Source organism: Aquarana catesbeiana, linkage group LG07 (assembly GCF_042186555.1).
Source record: "Aquarana catesbeiana isolate 2022-GZ linkage group LG07, ASM4218655v1, whole genome shotgun sequence".
NCBI classification, from domain to species: Eukaryota; Metazoa; Chordata; class Amphibia; order Anura; family Ranidae; genus Aquarana; species Aquarana catesbeiana.
The window spans coordinates 22269177-22287233 of NC_133330.1; the positions used below are offsets into that span (position 1 = coordinate 22269177).

The 18057-nt window shown below is 41.2% G+C and overlaps 1 protein-coding gene across 1 annotated transcript in view; it reads left to right on the forward strand.

Annotated features, from left to right (window-relative positions):
- Nucleotides 1-18057, forward strand: part of PLXND1 (plexin D1) — a gene marked incomplete at its 5' end in the record, with an annotated part of 200134 nt that overhangs the window by 167493 nt on the left and 14584 nt on the right. Inside the window, 5 exon segments of the mRNA XM_073591756.1 lie at nt 3245-3308; nt 3893-3927; nt 10603-10707; nt 12613-12776; nt 14835-14982. Of these exon segments, the coding sequence (XP_073447857.1) occupies nt 3245-3308; nt 3893-3927; nt 10603-10707; nt 12613-12776; nt 14835-14982 (516 nt within the window).

Below are 18057 nucleotides of genomic sequence, written 5' to 3' on the forward strand. Positions count from 1 at the left end.
AGCGCGGAGCTTGGAGAATCTAATATTGGATCAGTACTATGGTAGAAGGGCAGATGCAGTATACTCAGTGTGGAGATTCTCCTATTAACCCGAGAAGTCTGAAAATAATCGGTGTACTACACATGGAGAATATCTATAAAAACGTATTTCACATAGTTGTTCATCCATTGAAACTGCATGTAAATTTGTTCTGTGGGAAAGGGGCAAAAATCGAATGTTCTCTGCAGTTTGAATGCGTGAATGTAAAAAATACCTCATTATGGCCACTAGATGGTGTTGACTAGGAAATCAGTATGCTTCTCAGCTCCAGCTACAGAGAATATAGCCTGAGAGCAGGGGCGGACTGAACATTCGGGCACTCGGGCACTGCCCGAGGGCCCCATGCCCTAAGGGGCCCCATCAGGGTTGTCAGCCTCAATAAAACCAGGGACAGTATGTAAAAATCAGTTTTTTTTTTAAATCCCAAAATTATAGCTGCCCCGCCTCTCCAGTACCTTTTCAGTGTGTGTATGTGTATTCTGTGTGTGTATATTGTGTGTGTATACTGTATGTGTGTGTGTATACTGTGTGGCCCCATAATCTATTGCTTGGGGGCCCCATAATCTCCTATTGCCTGGGGGCCCCATAATCTCCTATTGCCCGGGGGCCCCATAATCTCCTATTGCCCGGGGGCACCTTGAGTTGTCAGTCCGCCCCTGCCTGAGAGCATTCGATTTTGCCCCATTTGCACAACTTGCATGCAGTTTCGATGAACGAATAGCTATGTAGCCTCCTACACACTATAAGAAAATCGGGCAAACATTTTCGTACGATTTTCGTATAGTGTGCACTCAACCTTTGACAGCCGATTCCAACTTTTTGTACGAAAATTCCCAAAGGGACAAACTCCAAAATTTTTCTCCTATGGTTACAGAACGAATCAATTTTGTACGATTTTCGTACAAGAAAATTCAGAAAAGAAAGACTGCGCATGATCGGAAACAATAAACAAAAAAAAACGCCCTTTTCGTACAAATTTTCATTCACCGGTTCCGATTTGCTGTAAAAAAAACCAACAAAACATCACAAAGTTTCAAAAAAGAAACAATGTTGCACTGTAAATAGAATGATTGCATCAGAGAACACAGCAGTAGAAGAACAGTGGTCTCCAAAACTCCGAGGCTCTAATAGGCTTCAAAATAGGGTGGGCCTGGGGCGCAGAGCATTGCGCCCAGACCCCAGCCTGGTGTGTTGCAACAGCGAATAAATATATTTGCCACTACCACCAGAGCCTGCTACCCGCTGAAGCTCACCACTGCCACTGGAGCCAGCCGAAGCCAGCAACCCGCCCACTGGGGCCTGCTTGGTTAAGTGTGGGGGGGGGGGGGGTGCTGACTAAGATGCCACTGACCAACGGGGGGGTTGTGTGCCGCCCCCCCAAAAACAACACAAACGATAGGACAGAAATGATAGGGCCCTATTTTTGGCGTCAAGGGAAGATATTGTTCCCCACTGTTGGGAGCAATCATGCCAATAATGGGGCACGTTTCCTTCCTTTGACACGGATGATAGGCGCTATTTCTTACAATGGGGCATTGTTTACTCCCACTGCTGCCTGGACCTTTCCTGCTCCCACTGGCCACAATCTGCCCCCCCCCCCAATATCTGGAGGACAGTAAACTGGCCCTTTGTTTAGAAAGTTGGGAGATCCCCAGTATAGAAGGTTTATCAGATTCTTAATGATTGATCAGATCTGACAATTCTTCTTTCAGGAAAGGAAAACACGATGGCCGCGTTGTTCTAAAGTTCATTGGCTGAAACTTTTTTTTTTTTTTTTTTTTTTTTTTACAATCAGTTATCAGCCCCGGTTCACAATGCTGTGTCTTTCAATGCGAAATGCGATACATAAAGTCCCATGGCAATTGAAAACTCATTTATTTCAATTGCAGTTCCAATCAATGCGACTTGGGGACGTTCCTGCACTACTTTGATGCGACTTTCATGAAACTTGATTGCCATCGACTCCTCCATAGACGTGTGCGGTTCGTTTCTAATTGAAATTCGGACACATTTTTCATTATTCGGATGTATCTGAATTTTTTAATTACAATAGTAACGAATTTAAATGAATCCAAAATAACAAATCAAAATTTTGGATGCGACTCAAATTTGAAAATTTTTTTAAAAAAAGTTTTTTAAAAGTTTTATTAAATTTGAATTTCTAAAGAGAATAAAATAGAATAGAAAATAAAGTAATAGAATAGACTAGAAAATCAAAGAATATAATAGAGTAAAACAGAACATAATAGAATATAATAGAGTAAAACAGAACAGAATAGAAATAGAAGGGGATAGAATAGAAACTAAAAGAATAGAGTAAAAAAGAACAGAAAATAAAAGAATAGAATAGAATAAAAATAGAAAAGAATGAAATAAACAAAACAAAAAGGGGATAGAATAGAAAATAAAAGAATAGAGTAAAACCGAACAGAAAATAAAAGAACAGACTAAAATAGAAAAGAATAGAAAATAAAGCAATAGAATAAAAAATAGGATAGAATGAAGAAATAAACTAAACAAATTCTGAAATCGAATTTAACAAATTTAACCTAACAGATTGAGTTGTGGTAGTGTGAAGGTGATTGGTGATACGGGAACAAATAACAAATCAAAATTTTGAACGTGATTCAAATTTGAATAGTTTTCAAATTAAATTTGAATTTCTGAAGAGAATAAAATAGAATAGAAAAAGAATAGAATATAATAGAGTAAAACAGAAGAGAAAAGAAAAGAATAGAATGGAAAAAAGGGGATAGAATAGAAAATAAAAGAATAGATTAAAACAGAATAGAAAATAAAAGAATAAAGTAAAATAGAAAATAAAGCAATAAAATAGAATAAAAAATAGAATAGAATGAAATAAACGAAACAAATTCTGAAAACCAATTAAACAAATTTAACCTGTCTAACAGATTGAGCAGTGGTAGTGTGAAGGGGATACAGGAAGGGGGAGGTAACTACCCAGCACAGGCTTTGGGAAGTACACTCCCAGTGACCCTGTGGGGTGCTGTCTGGATTCTTTTCGCAGTGGATTTCACAGATAACTGAGTGAAATTTTCTACGTTGGCGCAGTTGCAGTACTTGCTGGATGGTATTAGTAGCTCATTGATTGCATTCACTGGTAACTTGGAATCACTGAACTGTAAAAGATGAACCCACAGTGTGCAGTATTTGTCGGTCTGACATTTATTTTATTGTCTAACAGGTCCTTGAGGGAGCTTCGTTGGCCATGAGTTTGAAGGATCAGAGAGATAACACATTGGGGCGAGGTGAGCTGAGATTTACATCAACATAAAAAAACTTGAGTAGAAAACCCTGTTCCCTGCCAGCATGCGGCAAGGAAGGGCCCTTGTTCTCAGTGTGGAAGCAGCGGTCTCTCCGCAGAGGTCACACACACACACCCCCCCTCCTGCTGAATCAAAGCTAGAGCTTTCCAGACCACAGTGGGCATGAACATTGCTGATTGCAGAGTTAAAGGTCTGACTTAGTGGGAGGGATGGGGGGGGGGTGTATCGCACCTCTGTAGAGGGACCACTGCTTCCACACAGCGAGCAAGGGTCCTTCTCTGCAGCATGCTGAATCACTCATGAAACTCATCCGATTGGCCCTGACTGCGGACCTGTGAAAATGCAGCCGGTGTGTACTCGGGTTCCCAGTGCTGCTCACTTTAATCCTCAGCGGGAGATGATGCAGCACACAGTCATGTCTGCCCGGGAGCCTTGTGAAAAACCTGCTGAATCTGGCTGCAGTGAATGATGTAAAATGAAGATTACCTGAGTAGGCTTTCTTTTATTTGTTCTTGTTTTGTTTTTTGTTTTATTCTAAAAGCTTTTTTTGTCTTTTTTTGTTTCAGTGAAAGACCTGGACACTGACAAGTACTTCCATCTGGTGAGTTATTTAATAATATTTTCTCTTTTTGGTAAATTATGAGCAGGAAATGTTTTAACCAAATATTTTAAAAGGACCATCTTAGCAGATCCCACATACTGTAGGTGATAATATGCTGTGTATTGTTTTGGGTAATATAATGCCCATAGTCAGAGCAGGATAGCGCCATCTTGAGGCTTTTAGGGCTCATTTACAGTCACTTCAACTTTAAAGGGGTTGTTAACTTTCGTGTTTTTTCACCTTAATGCATCCTGTGCATTAACATCAGTTAAAGAAACCTTACAAGTACAAATAAATACGTCTTACAAGTAATAATAATGAAGTAAAATGTAACCTCTTCATTACCTTAATGCACTGTTATCAGTCACAATTAAAGCAGAACGACGCTGTATCTCAGCACCACAAACCATAAGCGACTATTTGATTTATTTTTAATAGTCCAAAAAAACGTACTCATCCATCCATGTCTCCATTCTTAAATGTGCAGAGAGACTCCACCTTAGAAAAAACATTTCTGGACATGGCCATCTTAAATAGGGCAGATAAATTATGTACAGTAGCAATTACTTCCTAGAATCCATCTGCCCTTTGTTCAGTCATGCAGGCAGGAGGGTGTGCTTAGCTGAGAAAGTCCCTCCTCGTCTCCTGAAGACCCCTGGGATGCATGTCATAATTTGCCTGGGCATGGAAACTAGGAATTAACTAAAGAAATGTAAAAAAAAAAAAAAAAAAAAAAGCAGTTTAAAACAAGTAAATATGATCTACCTTACTATCTATTTACTTATGCTAGCAGCCAGGGGCGGACTGACATCTCATGGGGCCCCCGGGCAATAGGAGATTATGGGGCCCCCTGGCAATCAGAGATTATGAGGCCACACAGTATACACACACACACAGTATACAATCACACAGTATACATACACACACACAGTATACAATTACACAGTATACATGTACACACAGTATACACAGACATGTTTCTATTGGCTGAGAAGGTACTGGAGAGGTGGGGCAGCTATAATCTCAGGATTTTTAGACCAAAAGGATGTCGATAAGGGACATTTCAGAGACAGATGTAAAAAAAAAAAATAGATTTTTACATACTGTCCCTGGTTTTACTGAGGCTGGCAACCCTGATGGGGCCCCCTAGTGGCCCGGGGCCCTCGGGCAGTGGCCAAATGGTCAGTCCGCTCCTGCTAGCAGCATAAGGATTCAGAATAGTCAATGTAGATCGAGAGAGTGAAGTTCCGCTTTAACTTCTTCATGACCTTCCTCTTAGCTATTATTTTTCAGATTTTTTTTTTTTTTTTACTATCAATTTTTATTCATTTTGTTTGTCATTTTTAGAATATTATTATTGTTATTATTATACAGGATTTATATAGCTGCAACAATTTGCGCAGCGCTTTACAACACGGGGGCAGACAGTACAGTTACAATATAATTCAATACAGGAGGAATCAGAGAGCCCTGCTCATTAGAGCTTACAATCTAGGAATAGAAAAAAAAATTCCTTTTTTTAAATCTGCCAATAACTGTACCAGACATATCGTTAGAGTGTTTTTAGACGAGGACAAATTATTAAATAAAATGTATATGTATACTTCTTATTTACAGTAAAATTACTTTTTTTTTTTCTAAAGTAAAACTGATCAGATAAAAAAAAATGTGTTTATTATTTTATATCTGTTGGTCTAAAGATTACATAAAAAATATTTTTTGCAAGAACAGCAGTGAAAAAAAAAGCCTAGTTTGTCCAGAAAACGTAATATATGAATTACTTTGTATTACTTTGTTATTACTTTGTATTACTTTGTTATTACTTTGTTATTACTTTGTAATGACAATGTTATCACCAAATAAACACGTCCATAGTTCAAATGTTAACATTCAGTGTAGAGGTACATTGTGAGTTCTGATGTGGTTCATTTTATTTTATTTATTTTTTTTATTACATTTTTTTAAAAATATTTAAATTAAATAATTTGTAATATTTAATACAATTTTAAATTAAATATTTTACAAATCTATTTAATAAATCTTAAAGTTGAGCAAGAGTTGATACGCTTATATATAGACATACAGAAATATAACCTTACATCTGTTGGTCTAAAGATTACATAAAAAATAAAATATTTTTTGCAAGAACAGCAGTGAAAAAAAAAAAAGCCTAGTTTGTCCAGAAAAAGTAATATATGAATTACTTTGTATTACTTTGTTATTACTTTGTTATTACTTTGTAATGACAATGTTATCACCAAATAAACAGGTTCATAGTTAAAATGTTAACATTCAGTGTAGAGGTACATTGTGAGTTCTGATGTGGTTCATTTTCATTTTATGTTATTTTTTTTTTATTTACATTTTTTTTTTAAATATTTAAATTAAATAATTTGTAATATGTAATACAATTTTAAATTAAATATTTTACAAATCTATTTAATAAATCTTAAAGTTGAACAAGAGTTGATACGCTTATATATAGACATACAGAAATATAACCTTACATCTGTTGGTCTAAAGATTACATAAAAAATAAAATATTTTTTGCAAGAACAGCAGTGAAAAAAAAAAAAAAGCCTAGTTTGTCCAGAAAAAGTAATATATGAATTACTTTGTATTACTTTGTTATTACTTTGTAATGACAATGTTATCACCAAATAAACAGGTTCATAGTTCAAATGTTAACATTCAGTGTAGAGGTACATTGTGGTTCATTTTATTTATTTTTTTTTATTTACATTTTTTTTAAATATTTAAATTAAATAATTTGTAATATTTAATACAATTTTAAATTAAATATTTTATAAATCTATTTAATAAATCTTAGTTGAACAAGAATTGATACGCTTATATATAGACATACAGAAATATAACCTCAAATCTTGCCTGACATGCAAACTAAACAAACGACAGCTCCCTTCCACATGGATGTGATTGATGTTTAAATTCGATCTTCGCCAAAGAAAAAAAAAAAAATGTAAGTGGCAAGTCAACTTGCTGAGAACTCTCATCACTTTGATAAAGTTTGAGCTGTTTTCACTCAATTTTTTTCAACACTTCAGTGGTTCCCGAATTTGTTCCAAGGTCGTCTTTCACCATCTTGGAGGAGGGGAAGGGATAGGGAACCCACAGTACAAAATATAAAAAAAAAAAATGTGTATTTTTAGAAATAAACCTTAAGGAGACGGCCGGGTTACAAGATAATCTTACAGATATTACAGAAGTCTGTGTAATTGGAATCAGGCCGCCATGTGCCTGCGATAACACTGCCAGACAGGAATTTGGGGTCATTCGAGGAATGCCAGGTTATTGTAAACCCCCCCAGTTCTATCTCTCTCACAGCCTGCTGTAAAATTAGTTTTGCGGTCACACAGACGGTTCTTATTTCCAGATATTAACAAAAACATGTAAGTAACACGCATCATGCGTGTGAGCACATCCCCCTTCATATGGTCTCCATGGGGGGGCCATCCTGCCTGCAGGTGATGGAAAAAGGCTTCCAATTTTAGTAGACTGCTATGGAATGGCAGCGTCTTTCCTGACCTCGGGCCCTTCCGTACACCATAAAGGCAACTGGGGTTTAAGATGGAACCCCTGCCAATAATTTTCATTTCATTCTAAGCATTCTTTGCAACAAGATAGGAGGTTGTACTCACCTTAAAATCTCTTTCTTTGAGTCCATAGAGGGATACAGATAGTAATTAACTGTTGGGTTATACTGCCACCTACAGGAGGATTGGACATCCCAACAGTTAATGGCTTCCTGTTTCCTCAACAGAAGAGAAGGAAAATACGATTTTTTATTTTTTTTTACTCACTGTCAAATCTTTTTCTTGAGAAAACAAAGCAACAGGTGCCTCTTAGTAAGACTGTTTACATTTAATAACAAATTGCATGAAATCACTCACATGTAAAAAAAAAACATTGTCAAGCACAGGGGAGTCCAGTTTTAGCCATATACGATCTCTGCAGTCTAGATGGAATTTCAGCTCTGTTCCTCTTCATTGTTGTTAAATCTTTTTCTTGGAGTCCATTGAAGGACACAGGTAGTAATAGTTGGGTTATACTGCCACCTACAGGAGAATTGGACGTCTTGACAGCTAATGGCTCCCTGTGTCAGTCAGTGGATGAGAAAGAAATATGATTTTAGCACTCGTTGTAAAATCATTTTCTTGGGGTTTTTTAAGGGACATGGGTAGTAATTACCTGTCAGGTTATACTGACACATACGGAAGGATTGGAAATGGGATTTTTGTACTCATTGCCACTTACAGGAGGGTTGAACAGTTAATGGCTTCCTTTTCCCTCAAGAGACGAGAAAATACGTTGTTTTTTTTTTTTTTTTTATTCACTGTCAAATCTTTTTTCTTGGAGTCCATTGAGGCATACAGGTAGTAATAAACTGTTGGGTTATACTGCCACCTACAGGAGAACTGAACGTCTTGGCAGCTAATGGCTTCCTGTGTCAGTCAGTGGACGAGAAAGAAAATACAATTTTAACATTGTAAGATCATTTTCTTGGGGGGTGTATTGCGGGAAATGGGTAGTAATTACCTGTCAGGTTATACTGACCCTTACGGAAGGATTGGAAATAGGATTTTTGTACTCATTGCCACCTACAGGAGGGTTGGATGTCCCCACAGTTAATTTCATTTCTTCCTGTGTCCGTCAATGGAGAACAAGAAAATAAGATTTTTTTTTGTACTCGCTGTCCAGTCAGTTTCTTGGAGTCTATCGTGGGACACAGGTAGTAATAAGCTGTTGGGTTATACTGCCACCTATAGGATGATTGGATGTCCCGACGGCTAAGAGCCTCCTGTGTCAGTCAATGTACAAGAAAGAAACTACTATAATTGTACTCATTGTAAGATCCTTTTTTTGGGGTCTATTGAGAGACATTGGTAGTAATTAAATGTCTACTTTTACTGACACCTGAAGGATTAGAAATATAATTTTTGTACCCCTTTCCACCTACAGGAGAATTCAATGTCCCCACAGTTAATGGCTTCCCGTTGTCCCTCAATAGACAGGAAAGAAAATAGGATTTTTGTACACGCTGTAAAATCTTTTTCTTGGAATCCATTGAGGGACACAAGTAGTAATTGAGTGTCACGACTTCCAATTCTCCTCTAGGTGGCAGTATAGCCAGACAGTTAAAAGAGAAGTAGGGCCAAATATTTTGGCCCTACTTCTCCTGTGGGTCACAAGAGTGCACTTAGTTTTGCATTCCCTTGATCCATATTCAGCCGACAGCAAGTTAAAGCCCACTGGCCGCTGAATCGGTCCAGACTCTGGAGAGATCCTTACTTTGATGTTGGGATCCACCCAGATTCCTGATCGACAGCTGGCTCAGCCTATCAGTGCACCGCTGAGAGCCCAAGCCAGCCACCCCAGGCTCCTCCACAGCTTGGTTCTCCAGTGGAGGGGGCAGAGCACAAAACCGGTGACTGGTAGTCACCGCTCCCTGCTCACTAAAGATCAAGAACTGAGCGATCAGCAGTCATGTGATCCCTTAGAGGCAGTGGGGACCGATGTTGCATCTGCCTCAGTGAGTGTAAATGTTTGTTCCTTTTTTAATTCCCATACTTCTCTTTTACTGATTTCCTGCGTCCCTCAATGGAGAAAAAAAATGGATTTTTATACTCTCTGTCCATCGAGGGACACAGGTAGTAATTACCAGTTGGGTTATACTGCCACCTACAGGAAGGTTGGACATCCCCACAGCTAAAGTCTTCCTGTGTCCCGCAATGGATGAGAAAGAAAATAGGAATTTTAGACTCACTGTCAAAACCTTTTTTTAGGAATGCATCGAGGGACACGGGTAGTAACCAACTGTTGGGTTATACAGCGACCTACAGAAGCGATTGGACGTCCCAACGGTTAATGACTTCCTGTTCCCTCAAGGACAAGAAAGAAAATACGTTTTTTTTTTATTGTACTCACTGCCAAATCTTTTTCTTGGAGTCTGAGGAGGGACACAGGTAGTAATAAACTGTTGGGTTATACTGCCACCTACAGGATGATTGGGCTTAGTGGCTTCCTGTGTTTCACAGGACAAGAAAGAAAATACCATTTTTGTACTTATCGGAAGATCCTTGTTCTTGGAGTCTGTTAAAAAGGTTGCAATTAACGGTCGGGTTATCCTGCTACCTACAGAAGAATTGGATGTCCCCACAGTTAATGGCTTCCTGTGTCCCTAAACGAGAAAGAAAACTTGATTTTTGCACTCGCTGTCAAACCCTGCAGTGCAGTCCGCAATGGTCTTACTCCCTGCTGATTGGAGAGCTCTAGTTCTGAGTCAGCAGGGGGCGTCAGACCTCTGCAGAGAGACCTCTGCTTCCTCACAGAGAGCAAGGGGCTTTCTCTGCAGCAATGCTGGCAGGAGACAGGCTTTTCTACCTGGGTTGTGGCTGCTTTCTGTAGAAAACTAACTTGTAAGATTTTGCACACTTTTTGTTGCACCCGGAATGTATTTTGCTGTATTATTCATTGAGCTTTATTGTTACTTTTTCACATTTACCAATGTTTGGGATTGAAATGCGTTGGAACCATCCTTCTAATTCTGTGTAATAATTTGTTTCTTAGTTCATATATACATTCATAGATTGTCCTCGATCATGTTTGTCCTCCTGATTCTCTCGCTGACCGTTCCTTTATGTCGCCCCTCCCCAGGTCCTCCCCACAGATGACGTACTAGAACACAAGAAGTCCCACCGGCAGAGTCACCGCAAGAAGGTTCTACCAGAAATCTACTTAACCCGGCTCCTTTCTACAAAGGTGACTTGTGTGAATGTGTATTGTATGGATCTATGTGATCCCAAAAATACGGCGATTCTAATGTCCAGGAGATCCAACTTGTATCAGTCGCAAATGTTTGCTCTGCTCAGCTCAGTGATTGGATCTCTGTTTTTGGATTGCTCAGTTCTTTAGTAATCTTAGCTTGGCATTTAAAGTAGAGCTATAGGCAAAACCTTTTTTTTTTTTTTTTTTTTTCATATTTTGGAGTAAGGGAGGGTTATAACCCCTGTCAGATTTTTCTTCTCCATCTGTGTCCCATTGCTGAGATTTCCCTTCACTCCCTGTCCCATAGCCAAACAGGAAGTGAGAGGGAATCCCTGCAATATAAGGTCACCATAACGAGTGTCCCCATTGGAGGATGTCCCCTCTATTATTTTTCCATCGTTGGTGTCAGTAAAAGGATTAGTGCCCCATTGTTGGTGTCAGTGAGAGAAATAGTGCCCCATCATTGCTATCAGTGAGTGGAATAGTGCCCCATTATTGGTATCAGTAAGAGGAATAGTGCCCCATCATTGGTGTCAGTGGGGGAAATAGTGCCCCATCATTGGTGTCAGTGGGGGAATAGTGCCCCATCATTGTCAGTGGGGGAATATTGCCCCATCATTGGTGTCAGTGGGGGGAATAGTGCCCCATCATTGGTGTCAGTGGGGGGGAATAGTGCCCCATCATTGGTGTCAGTGGGGGGAATAGTGCCCCATTGTTGGTGTCAGTGGGGGGAATAGTGATCCATCGTTGGTATCAGTAAGAGGAATAGTGCCCCATCATTGGTATCAGAGGGAGGAATAGTGCCCCATCGTTAGTATCAGAGGAAGGAATAGTGCCCCAACATTGGTATCAGAGGGAGGAATAGTGCCCCATCGTTGGTATCAGTGGGAGAAATAGTGCCTCAGAATTGGTGTCAATGGGAGAATTCGTTCCCCATTTCTGATATCAGTGGGAGCAATAGTACCCCATTGTTGGTGTCAGTGGAAAGGATAGTGTCCCAAGGGCCTGTAAAGGCAAGCAAGGGGCCACATCCGGATGGCTTACCACAACCTTTAACAGCAAACAAATATCTGGTATAATTAGCACCCCATAGCACCGGAGGGCAACCAATGGCAATATGGCCCAACCTTTCCCCGGACCACAAAGGCATTTCAGACATTTACGTATTCAGTCCCTGAAGAAGCAGCGGTTCAGGCTACGAAACGCGTCGGACTTGGAGCTTAAAGAATGCATTATTAAAAACCACCATGGACTATGTATTAGTCTTGTCTTTTTAGCACAAAATGATGTATTACTTTTATGATGTCTGAAATTGTCTAAGTGTACCAAGATAATTGGTTATTATTTTATTCACCGTGTGTGATTAATAACGTTTGTATTTTTATACTTCTTCATTGTCTTACTGTTGCGTCAGGTACGAAGCCTTTAAAGTCCCTCATTTGCGGAACTACAGTAAAACCTCGGATCGACGCGGTTTACACATTTTTTTTTTCTAAAAACTGACTCCGGTGCGGGGGAGCCGGTGACGCTCGGAGACACTTCATTCTTGAGTGTCTCCAAGAGTCTCTGAGCATCTCTGGCGCCCCCGCACCGCTGGCCACATGCGGTACTGCATACACTAGCAGTAACACTGGAACTAATTATCTGAGTTTCCCCTGATTGCTATGGAGAAACTCGCTTTGGTATACGAGTGCTTTGGATTACAAGCATGCTTCTGGAACGAAAGATGCTCGTAATCCAAGGTACTACTGTATTTGGTTCCTTTTTATGTTTTGGGTACAGTAGCTGTTTTGGGAGGTGGCACTGTACAAGGGTTTTCAACCATAAGATGATTGGTTGTTTCATTTTTGGCGGATAGTAATTCTCTTCTTTTTTTTCTTTTTTCTTCCCGGACTTCAGGGAACTCTACAGAAATTCCTGGACGACCTGTTCCGGGCCATCCTCACCATCCGGGAGGACCGGCCGCCTCTCGCCATCAAATACTTCTTCGACTTCCTGGAGGAACAGGCGGAAAAACGCGGCATCTCTGACCCGGACACACTGCACATCTGGAAGACCAATAGGTGAGAGCGGCCACAAGCTTAGATAAGGATGTAGTGATTGGCCACTTGTCACATAAAAGGACCAATAGGGTTTTTCCAAAGCTGGGGTGGGTTGGGTTGGGTCACGTCAGCTGCTCATAGATCAGGATCTATTGATGGTTTTCATTGAAGGTGAGCTACATGTTGTGGAGCTCGGAGCAGACAAACATTGTACAAAAGAGCGTCTGCTGCATTCTCAAAGACCCCATTCATTATAACAAAGTAATTTGTGATCCAAAACCAACGATCAACAATTGGCTCACTGAGAAAAGAAACCATACACTCAGAAAGATAAATAATGTATACAATGTAACAAAAATGGTTAGTTACATTAGCAATCCCAGTGCCTAATTAAAATGGTTCTAAAGCCTGCAGGTTTTTTTACCTTCATGCATCCCTCCCCCCCCAGTATTTGCCCAAACCCCTTCTTCTCGATCCAGTGATGTGCACAAGGGCAGTAGCCGTCTCCCGCCTCATTGGCAGCAGCAGGAGCTATTGGCTCCTGCTGCTGTCAATCACAGCCAGCGAAGTGGGGGTGGGGCCACTCCTCCATGTGCCGGTGGGTGCTTATTTTGCCAATGCTGTTTATAAACTGCATTACAGACATCACCTTTTTGGGCAGCCAGTGCACTGGTTAACAGCTGCGAATCAAGCTGTCCTCGGATGGCTACATTTACAGATACAGTGTACAGAGCCAATCCGAGCGGCTCTGTACCATCGCTGTGATGACCAAAACACAATAATCACAATAATCAGTGTACTGTTTACATAGAAGAAGCCCGCCCCTTCCTTACAACAAAGGAAGGAGGAACTGATGAATGAAGAATGGGGGGAGAGAGCACTACCAATGCCACATCTGGAATATAGGGACACAGGGAGGGGTACTAATTAAAGTAACCAAAGTCGGACTTTAAGGCATGGAAACAATGGAGAAGTATCAAGGACTAATATTCATAACATTTATTGAAAAAAGTACATAGTATAAACATTGTGTTCAAAAAGATGAAAAACAGTACAGTAAGTACAATAAGCCCTTGTGCGTCTGTGTCCTTGTTATGTAACATTTCTTTTTATTGGAATGTATCTCACTTCAGACAGTGAGACTTGCTCTTTCCTTTCTTGTGTTACGTCTCTGAACCTTGAACGTGTCCTGAAGAAGCCTCACGGCGAAACGCGTAGACGCACAAGGGCTTACTGTACTGTTTTTCATGTTTTTTTATCTTTTTGAACACAATGTTTATACTATGTACTTTTTTCAATAAATGTTATGAATATTAGTCCTTGATACTTCTCCATTGTTTCCATGCCTTCAAAGTCCGACTTTGGTTACTTTAATTAGTACCCCTCCCTGTGAACTGATGAATGAATCGTTCGTTCATTATTTTCAGATCGGTAGCAGCAGATATTCAAGGTTGGGGGATTGTTTTTCAAAACTTTCATCCCTCCCCCCCATATCCCAGATTCATCCTATCTATTAAATGGTGTCTATGTTTCAAAAAAGGAATTATTTTAGGGAGGGGGAGGGGGTCGTCACACTGTCATGGCATTTTTATTTGATATGTTTTATGCCAGAAAGAGTGTTTCAAATAATTGGTCTTTTTTTTTCCTTTTTATATAATGTATGTATGTATGTATGTATGTGTATATATATATATATATATATATATATATATATATATATATATATATATATATATATATATATATATATATATATATATATATGTATATATGATGTGTAAATAAAAAAATTAAAAACGGTTATTAAATACCGCCAAATGATAAAATGATGATGAGTATAGTGTTGAATGGTAGTGTAGTTGTCAGTCAAACTATCACAGCACTGAAACATGGCCTGGTAGTGAAGCGGTATCACAGGCTGGTCCTGAAGGGGTTAAAGAAGGGATTGTTGTGGACAAAAGTGGTTACATGGTACACATTTATCTTCTTCTTTTTTTTTTTTTGGTTGGGTCCAATTGTTAATCATTTGTTTCATTTTTTTTTCCTTCATCCTTCGTCTCTCTCCCGCCATCTCTGCAGCCTTCCTCTTCGTTTCTGGGTGAATATCCTGAAGAACCCGGAGTTTGTCTTCGATATGGAGAAATCGGACCACATGGACGCCTGCCTGTCTGTCATCGCTCAGGCCTTCATAGACGCCTGCTCCATCTCCGACATGCAGCTTGGAAAGGTTTGTGTTGTTTGTGATCAGAAATACGTCTATCTCAAACAGGGGGACTAACCCCCACCCCCCCACCCCCTGGACCCTGCTGCACTTACCTCTGTGGGTGATTACCTGTCACTGGCCACCACAGCTGGTGCAGCGGATTTGAAAGCTCTGCTCTTTCTTCAGGGCTTCTAGGATGGATAAGAGCAATTTTAATTGGTCATGTGCTGGCACGTGACCACTTTGACCAATCATTATCACTCTGATCCTTCATCAATGTGCTGTACAGAGTAGAGCTGTAGGAGGGGCCCAGCAGGCCCCACCCACTACAGGCTGCCTGTAGAAAGTACAGGAGGGGGCGGAGACAAGACCAGTCACCCTGCACAAGGCCAGAGAGCAGAGCTGTGGGAGGGGCTCAGCAGCTCCACCCACTACAGACTGCCTGCAGAAAACTAGAGGAGGGGGCTGAGACGAGACCAATCACCCTGCACAAGGCGAGAGAGCAGAGCTGTGTCAGGGGCCCAGCAGGCCCCACCCACTACGTGCTGCCTGCAGAAAACTAGAGAAAGGGGACAAGACCAGTCACCCTGGACAAGGAGAGGGAGCAGCAGTGAGCGGTCTTTATTACAGGAAGTCTCACACTGGATTACTGCACAGATCTGGGAGAAATACACAAAGGACAACGAGATTCAGAGAATACACAATGAATGGATTTAGATGACATTTTCTTATCCCGGAGTTCAGCTTTAAAGGAACTGGAATGTAAATGGCCGTGTTCAGTATAGTTTCCTAAATATCTCTGGAAGGTATTTTCATTTAGGAATTGACTGAAAAGGCAGAGTGACTCCAGGGCAGAACAGGTCGTCCCGGCTTTTATTCCCACACAAGATAAAAAAACCATATGCTGTACACAATATCAAATGTTTACATTTTTGTCCCGAATACTTTCTGTGGGAAAACATTGATTCTGCCATTTCCCTTCTAAATGTACTCTATAAATCATGAATTTCTCTGGGAGCACTGGAGTGCTGGGAGCACAAGAACACAGGGTTAAGAATCTCTGGGGTGCTGGGATCACATGAACACAGGGTTAAGAATCTCTGGGGTGCTGGGATCACATGAACACAAGGGTAAGAATCTCTGGTGTGCTGGGATCACAAGAACACAGGGGTAAGAATCTCTGGGGTGCTGGGATCACAAGAGCACAGGGGTAAGATTCTCTGGGATGCTGGGATCACAAGAACACAGGGGTAAGAATCTCTGGGGTGCTGGGATTACAAGAACACAGGGGTAAAAATCTCTGGGGTGCTGGAATCACAAGAACACAGGGGTAAGAATCTCTGGGGTGCTGGGATCACAAGAACACAGGGGTAAATATCTCTGGGGTGCTGGGATCACAGGAGCACAGGGGTAAGAATCTCTGGGGTGCTGGGTTTACAAGAGCACAGGGGTAAGAATATCTGTGGTGCTGGGATCACAAGAACACAGGGGTAAGAATCTCTGGGGTGCTGGGATCACAAGAACACAGGGGTAAGAATCTCTGGGGTGCTGGGATCACAAGAGCACAGGGGTAAGAATCTCTGGGGTGCTGGGATCACAAGAGCACAGGGGTAAGAATCTCTGGGGTGCTGGGATCACAAGAGCACAGGGGTAAGAATCTCTGGGGTGCTGGGATCACAAGAGCACAGGGGTAAGAATCTCTGGGGTGCTGGGATCACAAGAGCACAGGGGTAAGAATCTCTGGGGTGCTGGGATGACAAGAGCACAAGGGTAAGAATATCTGGGGTGCTGGGATCACAAGAACACAGGGGTAAGAATATCTGTGGTGCTGGGATCACAAGAACACAGGGGTAAGAATCTCTGGGGTGCTGGGATCACAAGAACACAGGGGTAAGAATCTCTGGGGTGCTGGGATCACAAGAACACAGGGGTAAGAATCTCTGGGATGCTGGGATCACATGAACACAATGGTGAGAATCTCTGGGAGCACTGGGGTGCTGGGATCACAGGAGTGAGAATCTGATACCCTATGGGTATGGAGTGATAGCGGCTCACTCTGGTGCACACTTCGCACCCTGCAGCCTGTTTTGGTTTGTTGGCCGGCAGGGCTCGGCACACAGCTGGGAATGTTTCTGGTAATGGACGGTTCATTGACCTGACACAGTCACCGACTCACAGCAAACTGCCTTTAGGGGACGACTTCAAAGAGAGAGAAATTAACTGTACTAATGGGGCCACACACAGCTTATCAGGGGGAGGCGCTGAGAGTGAGGAGGAGTACAAGAGCATGTCAGCAACTGCGCCAAAAATCCTATTCAATGCCATGAAACATATCCTCTCATTTAAAAATGTCAATTATAGCATAAGACTGGCCTGTTTTTTTTGTTTTTGAATTCCTTTTTTTTTTTTGAACTACTGCCAGGATTTTATTGCTATCTGAGGCTCTGTTAGAGTGATTTTCTATTACTTCCTGTCCTGGTGACAACATTTAACATGACAGAAAGTGAGGGAAACGCTCCAAAAGTAGGGATGAGCTTCGTGTTCGAGTCGAACCCATGTTCGACTCGAACATCGGCTGTTCGATCGTTCGCCGAATTGCGAACGTTATGGGCCGTTCGCGCTAAATTCGTGTGGCGCGTCACGGCCCATAATTCACTGCGGCATCGCAGTGCATTGCTGGCTGATGATTGGCCAAGCATGCACTATGACCCGCATGCTTGGCCAATCACAGCGCTGTCAGTAGAGAGAGCTGTAATTGGCCAAAGCCAGGGTGGCTTTGGCCAATTATGGCTCAGGGGATTTAGTACACACCCCACACTATATAAGGCCGCCTGCACGGCGGCCCTGTGTAGTGTGTGTTCCGGTGTGCTGAGAGATAGAGAGAGAGAGAGACAGTGTCATTTGATTTGAGTTAGATAGATTAGGCAGAACAGTCAGTCAGTTAGCTGCACTTACAGTGTATTGTGTATATATATGCATCCCAGGTGTTGCATATATATATATACACTGTATTCAGTTTAGCTAGATCCGTTCCTGTTATCTTCTATCTAGACTATTTACATTTAATGCAGTGCGTCCTGCTCACAGTGTTCAGCTAGA